At 38.4% G+C, this 16,823-nt stretch overlaps 1 protein-coding gene across 9 annotated transcripts in view; it reads right to left on the reverse strand.

The window, feature by feature from the left end:
• Window positions 1-16,823, reverse strand: part of TRPS1 (transcriptional repressor GATA binding 1) — a 213,236-nt gene that overhangs the window by 154,122 nt on the left and 42,291 nt on the right. For 8 of the 9 annotated variants that reach the window (XM_041714045.2, XM_030266587.4, XM_072924948.1 and 5 more), the window contains 2 exons: window positions 15,795-16,723; window positions 2,492-3,621 (listed from right to left, as the gene is read on the reverse strand). In XM_041714045.2, coding sequence (XP_041569979.2) covers window positions 2,492-3,621; window positions 15,795-16,721 — 2,057 coding nt within the window. In that variant the 5' untranslated portion in view covers window positions 16,722-16,723. The remainder of the gene's footprint in view (window positions 1-2,491; window positions 3,622-15,794; window positions 16,724-16,823) is intronic. The other variant, XM_072924949.1, reaches the window with a different exon arrangement.

Raw genomic sequence — 16,823 nt, forward strand, 5'->3', positions numbered from 1 at the left:
TCTAAAGTCAACCCTGATACTCCAGATTATCAAGGCTAAATCTAAATACATGAACACCAGAACATTTTCTTCCACCATGTTAATGTTTAGTATTATGTTTACTATTAGAATCCATTCAGCTCCGTCTTATATAAATGAAGAGGTTTCAGAGACATGCACATGTACAGTATTTTAAATACATCAGATGTACACAACGTGCAGCACATAAGCGTTGATTCTGATTAAGAAACAGAGATGCCCAGTAGGATGTGAGCTGACTACATTAGCATGTTTCTGTTTATCAACCAAAACTACTATTTTATAGATGTTCTACTTTTTAAAATCTGAATTAAGCTTTATCTTTAGGTCCTAAAATACAAAAAGGAAAAGAAAACACATATCTGAGCATGCCAGACTTCTACTAAAAAAAAAAAAAAATGCATGATAATAATAATAAAATCAAAAGTTATAATGCCTCAAAGTTTTAGTTGATAGAGTGAAAATTAGGTTATAGATAGAAAAACAATAAAACCTGCTGGACAGAGCACCTACCACAAACTGAACTAACTTATCTGATTTCAAAAAAGATGGACAGTAGGGGAAAACAGCAGCAGTACAAGTAGAAAAGAAACAAAAATCATATCAAGGGGAAATTACAGGAGAAAGGGAAAGAAGTTGCAGTTATGGGGACATTGTACTTTACACACATCCTCAGAGTAGTCAAGAATGTTATAGACTGGGGTTAACAGAGTGTGTTGTTCAAGTGTTTTAAACAAAATAGCCTAATCTTAGAGAAACAATTTGAGACCAAAATGCTTAAAGTGTATCTCTTGATTTTCCAAAGTTCACTTCCCTGTAACTACTGCCAGAACTGCAGGATGCTGAGCCCTCTGAAGGAGCAGCTACAACTACACCATCTCAGACTTAGCACTTAATTTTGAAAGTCGTGGGTTCTTCTTTCTTGGGAAAAAGGATCCTAGCTCTGCATGCTTGTTAAAACTTAAATTACCAGCTGCAGCAAAATAAAAGGTTGGATTCTTTCAGTAAAGGAGCCATTTCAATCTTCCAGTTACTTAACCACTAAAAAAAGATCATGCCATGCCCCAACAGCGGACAAAGTGCTGCCTATGGAGTTCTTCAGCATGGCTCAAAGCTGTTATAATAATGCTTGGAACTTAGATACCACTTTTCATCTTCAAAGCAGTTTACAAACATTAACTAATTAATCCACACAACATCCCTCAGGCCCACTTGGATCAAAAATGGGGAACTACATGCTGGGACCTGAAACCTCTGTGGGCCCTAGCTCCAAATTAAAGATGAGCAATCTGCTCTTTTTTTTTTCTAAACAGACTCCTGATATATTGCCAATGCAGCCCTCTGTTGGGCAACATTTGGATGCCCCCAGCTTTAATCTCTATTAAAATATCATGCCCCAGTCTGCCTTTGTTAATTTTGGATGTCTTGGAATCTATTAAATGTGGCACAGTTTCTTGAGCTTTTAACAAAGCTTTAGCTTTGAAAATGCATCTTCTTTTGTCTTCATTCTAGCTGGCTTCCACACAAAGATGTTTTAGATGAGATAGATACTGAAGTTTTCCGTTGTTGTTGACGCATTAGCCTTAACTATTAACATATTCAGCATGATTTTCTAATATTTAACATCACTTTTGCAGTGGCACGTAACTGTTGCTCTTTACAAACTCTAAGAGCCAGCTCCTCCTCTGATGCAAACTGGACTGCCAGTTTACAACAGCCCAGGAACTGACCCAAGAAGTTTAGCAGTGAGTTGGCTGCTACTATGACATTGTGTCAGACTGAGTCAGGAGACTGGCTGCATCCACCTCCAAATAGGAACATTAGCATTTAAAATAAATAGAATGACACTGTAAACCAGCAACACGAAAATAAGCATCTGCAAAAGGATCTTGGGGAATGACATCAACAGACAAAAGAGTGTCTGCTCCCAGTGGGAAACGAACACCAAAACAGCAGTGGAATGCTCTTAAACTAATTATTACATTGCTGGACTTGGGAATGGAAAATACTACAAAAAGGTAGTACATTGAAGCACTGTTATGGAGCATAAAGGGTTCACAGTCTATCTTGGAAAGTAAAGCCATTTGTGTTCCCTGACTGAAGATGCCAACTTTCTCAGAAAAAGCTTAAACTAAAATAGTACCTATAGTACCTAAAAGATTCTGGGTGGAAAATAGCTGACTAAACCTCAAATATGCTGAAACTTTAGCATCTGCACACAAATCCAAATTTCCCTCTCCTCTGCACAGGTTTAAATGTATAATTAAATCCACCAACTTAGCTGGTGGTTTTCCAAAACAAAGTGGATGTTGGATTGGACTCTGGCTGTAAAGATTTATATCTATACACATTCCTATTTTGATTTCCAATTTCCTCAAATGTTTGAGGAATGGTGACATTTAATTAAGAAACTATGGTGGGGGGGGCTGTTTGTTTGGGTTCCAATCATTAATCATTTGAAACTTCACCGTACCTGTAGTGTCGGGAAATCTCTTCTTCCACCTGGGTGGTAAAGTCACATTTGGTACATGAGTGTTCTTTGTTCTCCTTGAGCGTCAGCGGCCCCTCTGCCCCTGGCAGGGCGTTTGTTTCTGGTTTGACATCAGATGCTTGGCCTTCGTGTGCATTCTCATAGTGGAGCAGGAGAACATCCACGTCGGGAGTGGAGAATGAGCACTGATGGCACTGGTGTTTGACTCTAGAGCTTCCTGTCACCCCTGGAGACAGGTGCAAAAGCAAGAGAGCACAGTGGGAACAATTACTTTTTCTGCAAGCAAATGGGTAAGTAATTTCTCCAAGGTGCTTTTCTGGGCTGCAGAGGCCTCGGGGACAGAACTGACAGTGCTTAATGGTACACTTATGAATGTTGTGTAGCTGCTGATAGTGACGGAGAAGTGGGCCCACCACTATTACATCTGGGCCATGGCTCTTTGAATACCTAAAGTCACAAAACTGACAGTTGTAGCTTGTCACCATGCTGTCGTCCGCTCCTTTGCTACTCAAGTCTTTCTTTTTTGCCACACTCGCACCCTTTTCTGTCTTTGTCACTAACTCCCCATCTGCATTTTTGGCTAGATCATTCTGGTTAATGACAGATCCCCTAGAAAGCTTATCATTCAGATCTGGGTGGAGGCTTCCTGCCTGGCTTCCCCCATGCTGTTTGCTGTAATGTTCTAATAGTTTCAAAGAGCTGGACGATTCACAGCTGAAACTGCAAAATTTACACCAGTAGTAACTGGTTGTATCGGTACCATTTTGTCTAGAGGAATCTATTGGCTTGATGGGCACCGAATATCCAACTGGCGTATCATCTCCTGCTTTTACAGTGATTCTGTCTTGCCACTTCCCCAAGTCTCCAGAATCACATGGTCGAAGAGTAGGACTGGATTTATTGGAGTTTTTCTCTGAAGTTTTACCAGTATCAGAGGAGGGAAGGGCTGCTTTCATTTTGTTTGGGTGAGTCTGTAAGAAGTGTTGCTCTAGTTCGGTGGAAGAGTTGCCCATGTAGGTGAAATTGCAGAATTTGCAGCGGAAGTACTTGGTGTTGCCTTGGCAATCTGGAGTTTTCCGCCCAATTCCAATAAAGGTTCCACCTAAAGTAACCTGTGAATAAAGAATAAGGTCATTTTAGCTCCACTGTATATTTATTCAAATAGCAAGGAGTGGAAGAGGGGGAAGAGAAATAGAGAGTAATTGATTCACAAGCTTCTTTTATTAATCACTGCTACCATTTTCATTTCTACCATGTAAGATATCATACCCTCACATATTTAACATTTGTTGATGAATATTTTTAAATGTTTCTCATATCTGAATATATATTGTATAAGAATAACAAATATATTGATTTGCAGAAACTGAGGCAAACGTGCAGAAGATCATCTTAGTGCTGATAGGACTCTTCCTTCCTTCATTATATCATTAAATAGTATCATTGACAAAAGATCCAATAATCAGTTCCCATAGCTCTGAACCCTTTGAAAGCAGACCTTCCTGGGAGTCTATACCAGGTGTAGAAGAAAAAAACTGGCCCTCAGTCTTTTGACTTAGATGCTTTAATCATATTTGTGCTTTAAAGAAAATTGCTTTGTAATTCAAACAAGCAGAAATTTAATTTCAAATAACAAATCCAGTTTGTTGTGTCAGGAGTATGACCAATTCTTACAAAGATCATTCCTACATGAATATCCAGTTATCAACCAGCATGCCTTTTCACAGAGCCATAGTGGCTGATGTCTCAAACAAAAGGCAGTTTTCTCAAGGATTACTCACTGCAGACATTCTCCAAGGAAATCTTCTGTTCCTCTCATGCACAGAGCTCAATTTAGTAAAACAAGGATGGAAAAACTACAGTAGAAAAATGGCATGTGGCAAAGAAAACTACCACACCCAAGTCCATGACATCACTAATTACACACCAAAAAAAAAAAAATAAGGTAGGTCTACTTAACTGTTCTCATGATGTCTGAGCAAAATGCTCAGCAGGAAGGGAAGAAGGCTTCCAGGGTGATGTTATTAAAGCCCGTGTTCTCACAGCAAGGCAGGCCTGCCCTTCCCAGGAGTGCACCACACCTGCCCCTGACATCAGGGGGAGATTTGCTGCTCCTGTACAACTGGTTTGAAAGCCAAAGAAACAATCTCTTGACAAAAATGTCACCATTGCGCAGCTTCTTTTCCTGAGTAGCAAATAGTGTACAGCATCTAGAAGATAATTCCCAAAATCCACAGACATCGACTCCTTTGCCATCATCCAGTCTACAACACATGGTGTAGACATGGGTGGAAGCTCCCTTGTGACATATTCTCAGTTCTTACACTCAGAAAATGTCTTACAGGGAATATAAAATTCAGCCTTGCAGAGTTTGATTTGCAGTCTCCCAACCAGTAAGTGTATTACTACAGTTCTGCAGGGTTCAGTTCTAATGCATTAGGCAAATGGTGTAATTATTTTTCTTCTCCTCAACAGCAATGCCGCAAAGATAAAATGATCACTGTTCCTTCAGTATCACACCAAATGGAAAGACTCAGACATACATAGAGCATGAAATGTAAATATTTTTAAATGTAATATTAATGACTTTTAGCCATTTAGCTCAGAGAATAAAATGCTATCCTTTATATCTCATCAGAAGTGAGCATGTATAGTGAGGCAATGAGTTACTAAATCATGTTATAATTAGCTCCCTCTATTCAGCCTCCAATTCTTTTTTCTGTTTATTTTTTTCCTTAAGGAAGCAAAATCCTTATACACTGTTTAAAACTTTTCTTCAAATACACTGAAAATGGCTTTCTGTTTGTTTAGGAAACATATCTCATTAGGCAATGGTGAGTCAGGCAGCCAGATCACTAGGACTTAGCTGTAAGAACATTTTCACTTTCAACTGGGGCTCCACATTTTGCTATCAAATTATGAACTTGGTTTTGGAGAGGTTCTTTGCAAGAGGGTTGTTTAACAGGTCTTCTGTAGAGCAAGAGTTACTTCTCTTTATTTATTTTATGGCAGGCAAGAACTGGAGACAAAGCCATGCTGAGCCTGATCCCATTGACAACAGTGGGATCTGAGTCTGCAGTAAACACAAAAAACAGTAGTTCACTGCATGATTACATAAGTTGCAAGGTGATCTGGTTTCGTTCATTTCATTAAATATGTATGTTTGTTCTATTCATGCACAGAAGACTGACCAAAATGCTTTACCTTAAGTGGCTCTAATGAGTAAATACATTCATTACCCTCAACTGTCCAGATACAGAGTTACAGATAATAAACCTATTTTGCAGACACTGTGTGGACACTAGTTACAAATTCTGAGTGACAATAATCCCAGCTGCTAGTCATTGCTAATTACTTTTATTTCAGAACATTGGTAAAACATATAGTACTACCATTTTCTACAGTGGACTGTAAATCCCATCATTTCTGTAACTTGTGCTAATCCTGCTTAGTGGTCTACACAGCAAGTTTGTGTTCCATGCTAATACATCCTTCTCTGCATCACAAGAGGATAAAGTAGAATTAAATATTTCTACAGTGCTGTGTGAAGTTCTTGTAATGCGGGAAATACATTTTACACCACTGGAATGTAATTGATTACCAGTTATTTGTTTGGAATTTCCCTGAATACCTGCCACAATTCAAAATAATTCATTGCATTAGACCATGTATGTGAAAAGTAACTCTTGGTCATCTTAATGTTATTACAGTCAAAAGCCTCCTTTCATACATAACAAAGCCTACTGAAAAGCTCCATGAAGGTCATCATTCAAAGACAACTAAAGAAACTGATTTCCATGCAGAGAGGTTAGGAAAAGCACTTGAAGTGACAGTATAAACTAAATCTGTTTCAGCTTTCAGCCAGCCACATTTGAAAGAAACCCACACATTTGCAGAACTGTTTGGATTCCTGCACTTTGTTCAAATCTTGGCTTGACTTCCAGATTTTCCAGTTACATGTTGTATGTCTATAGCACTAAACTTCTTCACTGTTGATGTAATTGTCCTTCACCTTCTGCTCTCTCTGATCTGCCCCACAAAGAGGAAAGGTAAAGGAGAAGAAGAAAGCAGAAGATGGATGGATGGATGGATGGATGGATGGATGGATGGATGGATGGATGGATGGATGGATGGATGGATGGATGGAGATAGATGACAGAGTTAGATAGTTAGATGGATAGATAGGTAGATAGATAGATAGATAGATAGATAGATAGATAGATAGATAGATAGATAGATAGATATTGAGGTATACATACCATAGAAATCAATATCCACATTTCTGTGTGGTATCAGAAGTTATAGATTCTTGTATTACCCCTTTATTTCATTCTACTCCCAACAAATTTTAATCTCCTGCTCTGCTCTAAGAGAGTTACATTTCGTGAAGTAGACACTTCAGGACCCTAATAAGAAGAACCTAAACAAAAGAAATGCTAAAATTCTGCAATTCTGTTTTAGCACTGGAGTCCAAAGCTGCTGACACAGCTAGTAGCAGTCATGAATACAGGTACAGCTTGTAGAGGAAATGTAGGAGCAACTATAGATCAACAGTTCCCTCAATACACAAAGGAGAAAATTTATCTTCACAATTCTCTTTTTAAAGAAAACCTAACATACAAGTTCAGACTGTGGAAACATTATTTAATTCTTCCCTTCACTGTCATTTGCTTATGAAACCTTGGGATTATCACTTATTTCTGCAACATCTCAGCTATGGCAATATAGCTGGCATTAATTATTACACTGCATAAAAAAAGACAGATATTAAAATGGTTTCTCCATTCTTGTGCTGGATGTGGTTGCACTAATATTTTTTAAATATTACTCTTCAAAGCCATGTCTCATTCTGGGATTAAACTGAAATCTATTCCGCAGTAAGATTTCCATAAACACAAAACTCTTAAGCATTAAGTTTATTCATCAATGGGGAAAATTGTCAAAAATCTGAAGCTCACGTGTTAATACAACTAAGCAATCTCCTCCAACACCACACACATTTCCAAAAATAGCCAGAAAAAGGACAGAAGATAACATAGTAATTGACAGTGTTTCAAGATGTACTTTCTAAAGTATGTTGGCAAGTACTTCAACAAAGCTGTGTAACTGCACTATATGTTTCTATGTTTTCAACAGATATGTCTACATTAATTAGTCAAGACAATGATTTCATGGAATAGATGGACTTGAGCAAATAGAACTACTTTCCTCTTTCTTTTTTTTTTTTTTTAATGGGTCTTTGTTTGTTATTTTGTCCTTGGTCCAAATGCTACACCTATTCTTGCTCCTCCTTTTCAAAATTCAGTCCTAAATTCCATCATGCCAAAGCCGTTTACAAATACTTCTTACAGAATCTGAAAAAAATCACCAAGGAAGAGAAAATCTGCCCACTCCTGTAATCATGTATTTCATGCAGAAAATACTACCAGTAGAAACTATATCCACATAAGAGGTTCAACCAGAAGGATTACATGCTAAGGGTAAAGCTGTCTTTGACCCCTGGCTTCTTCTGCAAGTACTGATTAGAATCCATCTGCATCGGAACATCAAACGTTAATGAATCTTTTTTTTTTTTTTTTCCCTTACCTGGGTTACATCTTTGGCTAATCAGGAGGTGAAAGGCTCCAGATCCCTTACCAATCTTCTGAGCCATCCAGTCTGCCTTTGCAATTACTCTTAATCTTCTAATCCTAAAATATTTTCTAATGCTCTTGTTTATTCATTTGCTTTGTGCAATATAGCATCCAGAACATTTTAACCATCCCACATTTATGAAGTTCTTCATGTCATGCAGGCCAGAACAGATTCCTGGCTTTCATGCAAGTTTGTGTAACACCACCCAGTTCTCTAACCTCCCCTGTGGAGAATTCACTCCCTCTCACTCACTCTCTTTCTGCATTTAAACTAGGAGAATCTTCAGAGTACATTCTTAAAACTATTTACTGTGATTAATTTATAGGTACATAAATCTATGTTGCACAAGTGAGGCAAAAACTCAGGGCAAACTCCTGGCTTTCTGGGCTGTTCATACTTACCAAAACAAGAAAGCAAACTATTGGATCACATTCATTCAAAGTAAGTGCATTCTTCTTGAGATTTATTCTGTTGCCATTGAACCCGAAACAGTTTTTGTGTCATTAGAATTTTATAAGTATTTTTAAAACAAAGACTGTGACAGAACAATAACAGAACTTAAATTAAGGTCGGGAGACCAGATGTGCAAAACCAACAAAAGAAAGAAAGAGAAAATCAAGACTTTCATTTGCTAACCAGTGCTACTAGACTAGTATCTAAAGAAGCACTATTCCTCCTATTCTCTGTAGATAAAATTACCAGACAGTTCCTTGGCTACTGTAAACTCACACAGCCTTACAGGCTTAGAGGCAAACTCGCATTTGATTTATACCAGAAGAAAACCTAGTTGCTTTTCTTTTTCCCCAGGAACTTTATTTTTTGAGCTCTCATCCTTTCTGTAGGCTATCTTAGCAGTTTATAACTTTAAACATAAGCACTAATATTGCTAGTCTCACCAACTGTTTTTATTAGTGGCTCTTCAAACACTACCAAATATCCCTGCAATAAGGTAAAGAATATCAACACATAAACAACTTTGCTTTGAAGCCTGTGAGTATATATCACATCAGTTGTTCCACAAACTGTCCATCTGAATATTCTAATATTAGTATAGACCACTTCTCACTCCAAGGCTGCTAAAATAGCTTGTTTCTGCCACAAGGAAAGACAATGTTCCCTAGCACTTACTATGTAGCAGCTGACATGCTGTAAATCACTGCCTATCATTCTGAAGAGTAAACGTGCAAATATCTCCATAGAAGTGATATAGAGAACTTCTACTGTGTATAATCATACAAATCATTGCTTATCAGCTTTTGTCAATATAGAAGTTAAATACCTCTTCCATATGCTTTTTCACATATTTGTAAATATGCATGTATGCAGTTATGTATGCATAAGAAGCAAATATATGTATACATGCTCACAAGTAAATGCATATGGACTTCTTCATATGTGTGATTTACCACCACCAATTTCTCTACCTGCCACTATTTTTTTTCATGTCAGTTGTCTAAAAGAAATTACTGAATCCTGTACTTCTGAGAAGTGACTCTCTCAAGTGTGCAAGGCAGCCTCCAAGCCTGATCATGACCCAGAAATAAGATTCAAAATAAATAGGTAGGCATGCCCACATGCAGGTGCAACACTCAAAGACAGTTTGATAGTTTTCAGTTTATCAGGAAAGTGCAAAGTGCCTAGGGAATCTGCAACATGCAGACATGAAATGAGCCTTTTGTGACATCCACCTTCATGCAAGTTCTGATCTAACATATATTGCAAAAACTAGCACGGCACAATGTACCAAACAAGATCAGGGTACATCATATGCAGCAACACTTGTTCAGTTTAGTCAGATCTAATTCCTTTATTATGGACAATTAAGCCAAATTAAGTGAGACAAACAATATAAAATTTGGATCCATTTCTAAGCATGCAAGGAAAATGAAACTCATTCATATGCATGTCTCTGTTTGTTCATGTACCTGTGTCACCTTCTAGAAGGCCCACTTGACAGCAAAGAACTTTGTTTGATTTGCTAATAATACAAAAGAAAATGCTGTACTTGTTTAGGCCTCCAATCTGTAATTCTCACTTCGTCTGTATGAGTCCCTTTGCCAAAATCACCAAAACGTAAAGGAAAATCTTTGTCATGAGAAGCGCTGCTGATTACAACTGTACCCCTAAAAATCCCTACAGTTTTTTTAAGTCTTACTTTCACAGCTTCATATTCAATCTAACTGTTAATATAAGCGTGGAGGATAACAAGCAGAACCTACAAATAAAATCACTGTTTCTCATTCAGCTGAATCCTAGTTAGACTAGACTAGTCACACATGTCTAACCTGAAAACAGAAAACATGCCAGATTTGATACACTGAAATCCAGACCACTAAAAACCACTCATGACACAACACCATATAGACACATGGAACTCACCGGTAATTTATGAAGGACACAAAAGGAAGAGCTTTACAGACTCTGTGTGGGCACTTCTACCACTTTCTAGGACACTGAGTAGCCTGCTGGCTGAGCATCCAGAAATGCTTTTGGTTTCTGTGAAAATCCTGGACAAGCTGCTAGCCTTATTCATCATATGTACTTATATAACGTTCATTTGATGTACTTATATATGTAACCAGTAGGTCAAGGGAGGTGAATAATTATATTTATCCATCCTTTCCAACAGTTCTCCCCCTCTATTCCGCTCTCGTGAGACCCCACCTGGTCCATCTGGGGATGGGTATCCAGCTCTGGGGTTCCCAGCATAAGGCAGCCATGGACCTACTGGAGTGAGTCCAGAGGAGGCCATGAAGACGATCAGAAGGCTGGAGCACCTTTCCCATGAAGACAGGCAGCTCAGCCTGGAGAAGAGAAGGCTCTAGGGAGAATTTATAGCAGCCTTCCAGTACCTAAAAGGGCACAAGAATGCTGAAGAGGAACTTTTCATGAGGGCATGTAGTGACAGAACAAGGGGTGACAGCTCCAAACTGGAAGTGGATAAGTTTAAATAAGATATTAGGAAGAAATTCTTCATTGGGAGCACAACTGAGGCACTGGAACACGTTGCCCAGACAAACAGTGAATACTCCACTCAGAGATGCCCAGTCCCTGGTAGTGTTCAAGGCCAGATTGGATGGGGCTGTGAGCAACCTAGTCTACTGAAAGATGTTCCTGCCTATGGCAGGAGGGATGGAACGAGATTAGCTTTAAAGCCCCTTCCAATCCAAATCATTCTGTGATTCACATATGACAAAGCATTAGGCTGAGTAGTATAGGACAATTCTTACAATATTGGATGTCTAGAAGTGTAGAAGAAAACAACTGTCAATAACCTCTTATTATTCTGTGGAGTAGCAGATAATGCAGTAATTGATTCCTTTTCTTTCCCTCCCCCCCCCCACCCCCAGGTGCATTGAAATATAATCAACAAACTTAATGATGGCTTTTATCAGGCCATGTTTTTTCAGAAATTTGTCTTCTTGTATCTAGATTTGTCTTCTAGTATCTTAGATTGTCTAGATCTAAAACCATGAAACAATCAAAATCAGAGGACTAAATTAAAAAAAAAAAATTAAATTGTACATTCAGAATCTTTTTACTCTTTAGTCTGAATCTTTAATCTTTAGTCTGAATAGAAGAGGAGGTAGATCTGTGCCAATGAGCTCCAGAACCAGGGCCGTGCTGAGCAGGAAGCACCTCAAAGGTAGGATACATAATATGAAGCAACTGTAAGAACTGCTGAGCACTGCAGTATGTCTTTATTCATGGCTGCATAAATACCCTTCTCCCTTGGGACATGCCATCTGAAACCCTTACCTGAACGCAGACATTTCTGTCTTTTCTTTGAGGGACACTATTCTCTTTTAAAACACACCAGGAAACGGGGTCATGCTCTCTTTTATACAATAGCCTAATGGCTTGAACACTTGTTCAGGAAACAGGAAAAGTAGGCTCCTTTCCTTGCTCTGCCAGAGGGGATCCAAGTCTGCTTCTTCACCTTTGCTGGGCATGTCCTACGCCTTAGCTATAGGCTGCTATGTGGAAGACAGCATTCTCCAACCTTCCTGTTGAAGCTGTCCCAATTACTACTCATAAAAAAATTGGGGGTTAGAAAAGACTGCCTGCTCTCTACTTGCCAGCAACTTGCCTGTCTCCAGACAGTAACATACACATTAAAGAGTCACATTAATTAGATCAAACAGAGAAGGAGGCTTAATCATACAGCAGCAAAGGCAATAGCTTTCAGCATCATAGCTGTTAACTTAGTCACATGAATTTTACTTTAAGTGAAGTCTTTAGATCCAGTATAAAGGCTATTGCTTTAGGCACGTCCACAAAGCCTTACACAGGCTCAAATATCCAGCAAGACAAAGTTGCCTATAGAGATTGATCAATTAACTAAATGTGAAGAAAATGTAATGGGGGGCACATCGGCAAAAGATCCATTGAACTCACTTCAAATATTATTTTGATAAAAGCTATAAAGCTGATTAACACATTCCCCAGGAATTCAGAGATGTGATAGTGAATGTTTTCTGAAATCTATACTGGCAAGAAACTTAATCTCCCAGAAACAGCTGAGTGATTTTACCCAATCCTATGGAATTTATTATAACTCAATGAACCAAAAACCTTTAAAGAGAAAAATGGGAACAGAGAGTACAGGAGATTTTCAACAGAAAATAACATTTTCTGAAAAGACAAAGGAATCTTGATGGATAAAATATTCCTATCAAGTTAAAATCTGCACAATAGGAATGCCAGAAAGATTGGATTGTTTACACAGTTCCTAGAGAAATTCTCTTTAGGTACTACAAAACATACTCCCAATATTTGAATACCTATATCTGAAATCATATGTATATCCCCAGTTTTGCTGATTACACCCCCTAAAAGCTGCATTTAGGGTTGGGAGGGTGTTTTTTTGGCTGTGGGTGAGGTTTAACTTCATTTCTGTGATACAAGTCCAAAAACGCATTTGATTTCTTTTTCCAAGCCCTCAGCAAATGGACCACATCCCTAGATCTTTGCAGATAGGATAGGAGATACTGTATTTTCCTGCACTCAGATATTTTCCCATTGCTTTTTCTTTGTCTTTGTTATGAATGCAAAGGATGGGGGTCCATAGCATCCCTCACTATTACAAATCTTCATACACCATAATCTCCAGATGACTATTGTGAGCCAGATCAAAGTCAGTCATCTTCATCCTCTGGTTTCTGTGCCCAGTTCCGTGGCCTGAGACCATAAATCTATCAATAACTTCCAGCCTAGCTACAACAGAACAGTTTGCAAAGTGCAAGGGGATCAATAAATCAGATCCTAAGCCCAGTTCATTACTATTTCAAGTTAATTACAAAGGGATTATTTTCATTTAACCCAGTACCTATACTAAATAATAGTTTTAACATGAACCAATTATTCTTATTCATGTTCAGTTCCCTCTCATGTTATACAGGAATTGGACTGAACTGATTTTAACTGGAGCACCAATCAATACGATCCCCTGCTATGGCGGGAGGTACCAGCCATTCAGATGCATGAGAAAAAACCCTTCAAAGTGGCTATAGGAGTAATATAAACATGCAAAGGGGATTTTCAAATGTTCTTTTACTTTGTTCATGAATCTCAAAAAGCTGCTATTAATCAAGAGTGGGGGAGGAGAAAGCATAAAAATATTAATCAGTTACTTATCTTCTGACATGTTCTGGATCAATGCCTGGCACATGTGCAATTAATGAAGTATGGCATTTGCCACAAAAGCTTATTTAATCTTCTATTCTCAAACTGAGCAGGGAAAACTAGCATCCTTAAAAATTTAGTTTCTAGGTGCAGGGTTTTTTTCTTTCAAATAAACAGCCAACATTGTATAGGCTGTCTGTTCTATTTTGGAAAATGTTTTTTTGTCTGAGAAAAGACTGATCTTAAGTAGATTATCTATGGACTGTTTCCTACCGCTTTTTGTCTCCCCTGCAGTATCTTACTGCCAGAGTTTAGTAGATAAGTACAGTCTAGGTTCGGCTGGTTTATTTCTCATTCTATCAGTTCAAACTGAGATAGCTCACACATCTGTTTTATTTCTGAGAGTACTGCAAAGGAAAAGCGTCCAGCTCATTCTAATCAAGCATAAACTATCCTATAAATAACTAGGGACCTAACGAAACAATTGTTTGGAGGAAATGAAAGTGTGTTTAGAAACTCAAATTCCTCTATACTGTATGTCTGAGCTGTTCCAGTTTGAATGTCTTCCTGACAGCATGGATCAGTTGCTCTAAGATGCTGTCCCTGGAGTCAGCAAACTGAAACTATAGCAGGAAATCCAGGTATTAACATCATACTATGTGCTAATTATAAATCATCATTTCACAATCTGACATTATTCACTTCTAACCTCTTTTAACTACATCATGTATTTGCTTTCTAATCAGAGTTTGACAGGCCAGAGTGTCTGACATGAGACAGTGATCTTTTATTAAGACAGCAGTTCAAAGATTGCAGCTTTTACGCATAATAACAAACGTGGTTTGATTTGCTGTTCCACAAAGAAATTGTAGAGTTTCTTCAAAAAGAGGAAAAGTTTAAGTAATTTGAAAAGCTTCAAGTTCTTGACTTGTTTCCTGGTTTTGGTTTCTTTCTTGATGTGAGATGTTATATGTTAGCCATCTTAACCTGTCTTGCAAAATTTCTTTCCTATAGCTATGGCTTCTACAAGCATAATTTCTACCTTTCTACCTTTTTATTTTAACATACGCTGTGAGTTTTATCTGGTGATTACTACAATGTTTTCATGTATGCAGTCACTTGAAAATGGATGGACGTTTGAGCATATATTGTAGGCAAACTTCATTACTTTGGTTTGGTTTTTCTTATAAACTGAATTTTTGTATCATATAGAATACTGAAATATCCTACTGTACCTCTCAGTTCAATCCAAAGATTTTTTTTAAAGCACCATCAATTTTTTAAAATTAATTAAATACTACCTGATAAGAAACTAACAAAGAGTCCCTGAAAAACTTTTGAGTTCACTCTTCCATGGTAAAAATAAGATTTTTTTCCCAGCAGTATCTATAATTTTTTTTCCTACTTCAACTAGATGAAAATGACTGAGGCAATAATCCTTTTCTTACAGGCTTACTAACATGAAGGACAGCATGGATTATTGTTACTTTTTGAAATGTTTTAAATAACCATTGTGTATCCTGTTTTTCTGGCACTAGGCAACTTCAGAGCTGCCAAGACTTGCCATTTATTTTATCTTAATAAAGAATCAATAAGCCAAATCTTGACTCCCAGAAGCTGATAATTTAGGATTACATTTTTAATTTCCAGCTGCTGTCTTTTGTCTATCTGGTTGTTATTTTTCATTACTATTTGCTCTTTTCTTTCCATGACAGTAAATCCTTCAGATATGATTAACAATTCAGCTGTTTGCCTGTTTGCTGAATAAGATCTCTTGCTATTGATTACCATAACGACTAAATCCTACACAGAAATGTCACTGGTCAAAAAGCCAAATACTCTTCTACTGTACAAGACACTCAGCAGACTTGCAGAAAGCCCGGCTAAAATAGACCAAAACGGTTCTAGAGGCTTAAGCAGGTTGTATGGGATACAGTAATCACATAGGTAGGACAGGCTTTGCAAGATCTGGCTTTGCAGCCGAGACGGCAGCGAGCAGAAGCGGGGAGGCTGGGAGCATACAAACCTGCACATCGTAAGTCCCATTTAATAGGACAGGCCTCTGGGAATTGATGTCCTGCAGTACCCCTGAAAGCACAGTGCGGTTGACTTTCTGGAAGTCTTTGGAGTGGCTGAATTGCACCATGTTGTGGAGAGCCAAAATTTTAGTGTCAAGCTCAGCATCCTGCCTGGTGCGGTTGTGCAGTCCTAGGTGGTACTTGCGGAAGTGTTTGATGAGATCTGTGGGGTCGTTCCCGTAGTAACCATACCCACAGATGTTGCATTTGAAGTCCTGAAGCTCTGGAGACAGAGGCGCTGTATCTGGATTATCATTTACCAACAAATCTGCTTTTAATTTGTTCAGCCTTAAACCCCCATCTGAAGGCACTTGTGGGTTTTTTGAGGCCATGGGGACCGGGCTTGAGCCTTGGCCATCAGTTTGACCACTTTGCACTTGTACTGTTTCATCTGAAGCTTTTGGCGACATCTGATGCTCCTCATTTGTCTCCGCTGCATCTCCTGACGGGGTACAGACCACATCTTGGGTGTCATCTGCATCTGATTTTTGAGGAGACTTCAAGGGCTCACAGATTCCCCCAACAGCTGGAGATGAGAAAGCCAGCATATTTCTGTCTGTCACCTCATCATGAGGGAAGGATGGAACATTTCCTCCCTTATTGTGGCTTTCATAATTGAAGCCAGCCTTTTCACTCAGCACTGAGCTTTTCAAGTCCTTTTTAACACTGGAAGATGGCTCTTGGACATGCATGCAAAGTTCCTCCTTGTTACTTAACTCTGCCGCATCACCCTGGTCAGTGTTTTCTTGCATCTGCTCTGCAGAAAATTCTTTTTTCCTTCCAGACTCTTCACTTTCAGTACCTGTAGACTCAAGGGTCTGTACCTCACCTTCACTAGCAACGTTTCTTAGAGGGGGATTCTTTTTCCGGACCATATCTACCACAGAAAAAGAAATAAGAAAAAAAAAAAAAAAGAGAGAGAGAGGAAAAAGAATGAAAGAAAAAAAAAGGAAAAAAACCTATAGAATTATTCAAGA

The sequence above is a fragment of the Taeniopygia guttata genome, chromosome 2, assembly GCF_048771995.1.
Source record: "Taeniopygia guttata chromosome 2, bTaeGut7.mat, whole genome shotgun sequence".
Taxonomy (NCBI): domain Eukaryota; kingdom Metazoa; phylum Chordata; class Aves; order Passeriformes; family Estrildidae; genus Taeniopygia; species Taeniopygia guttata.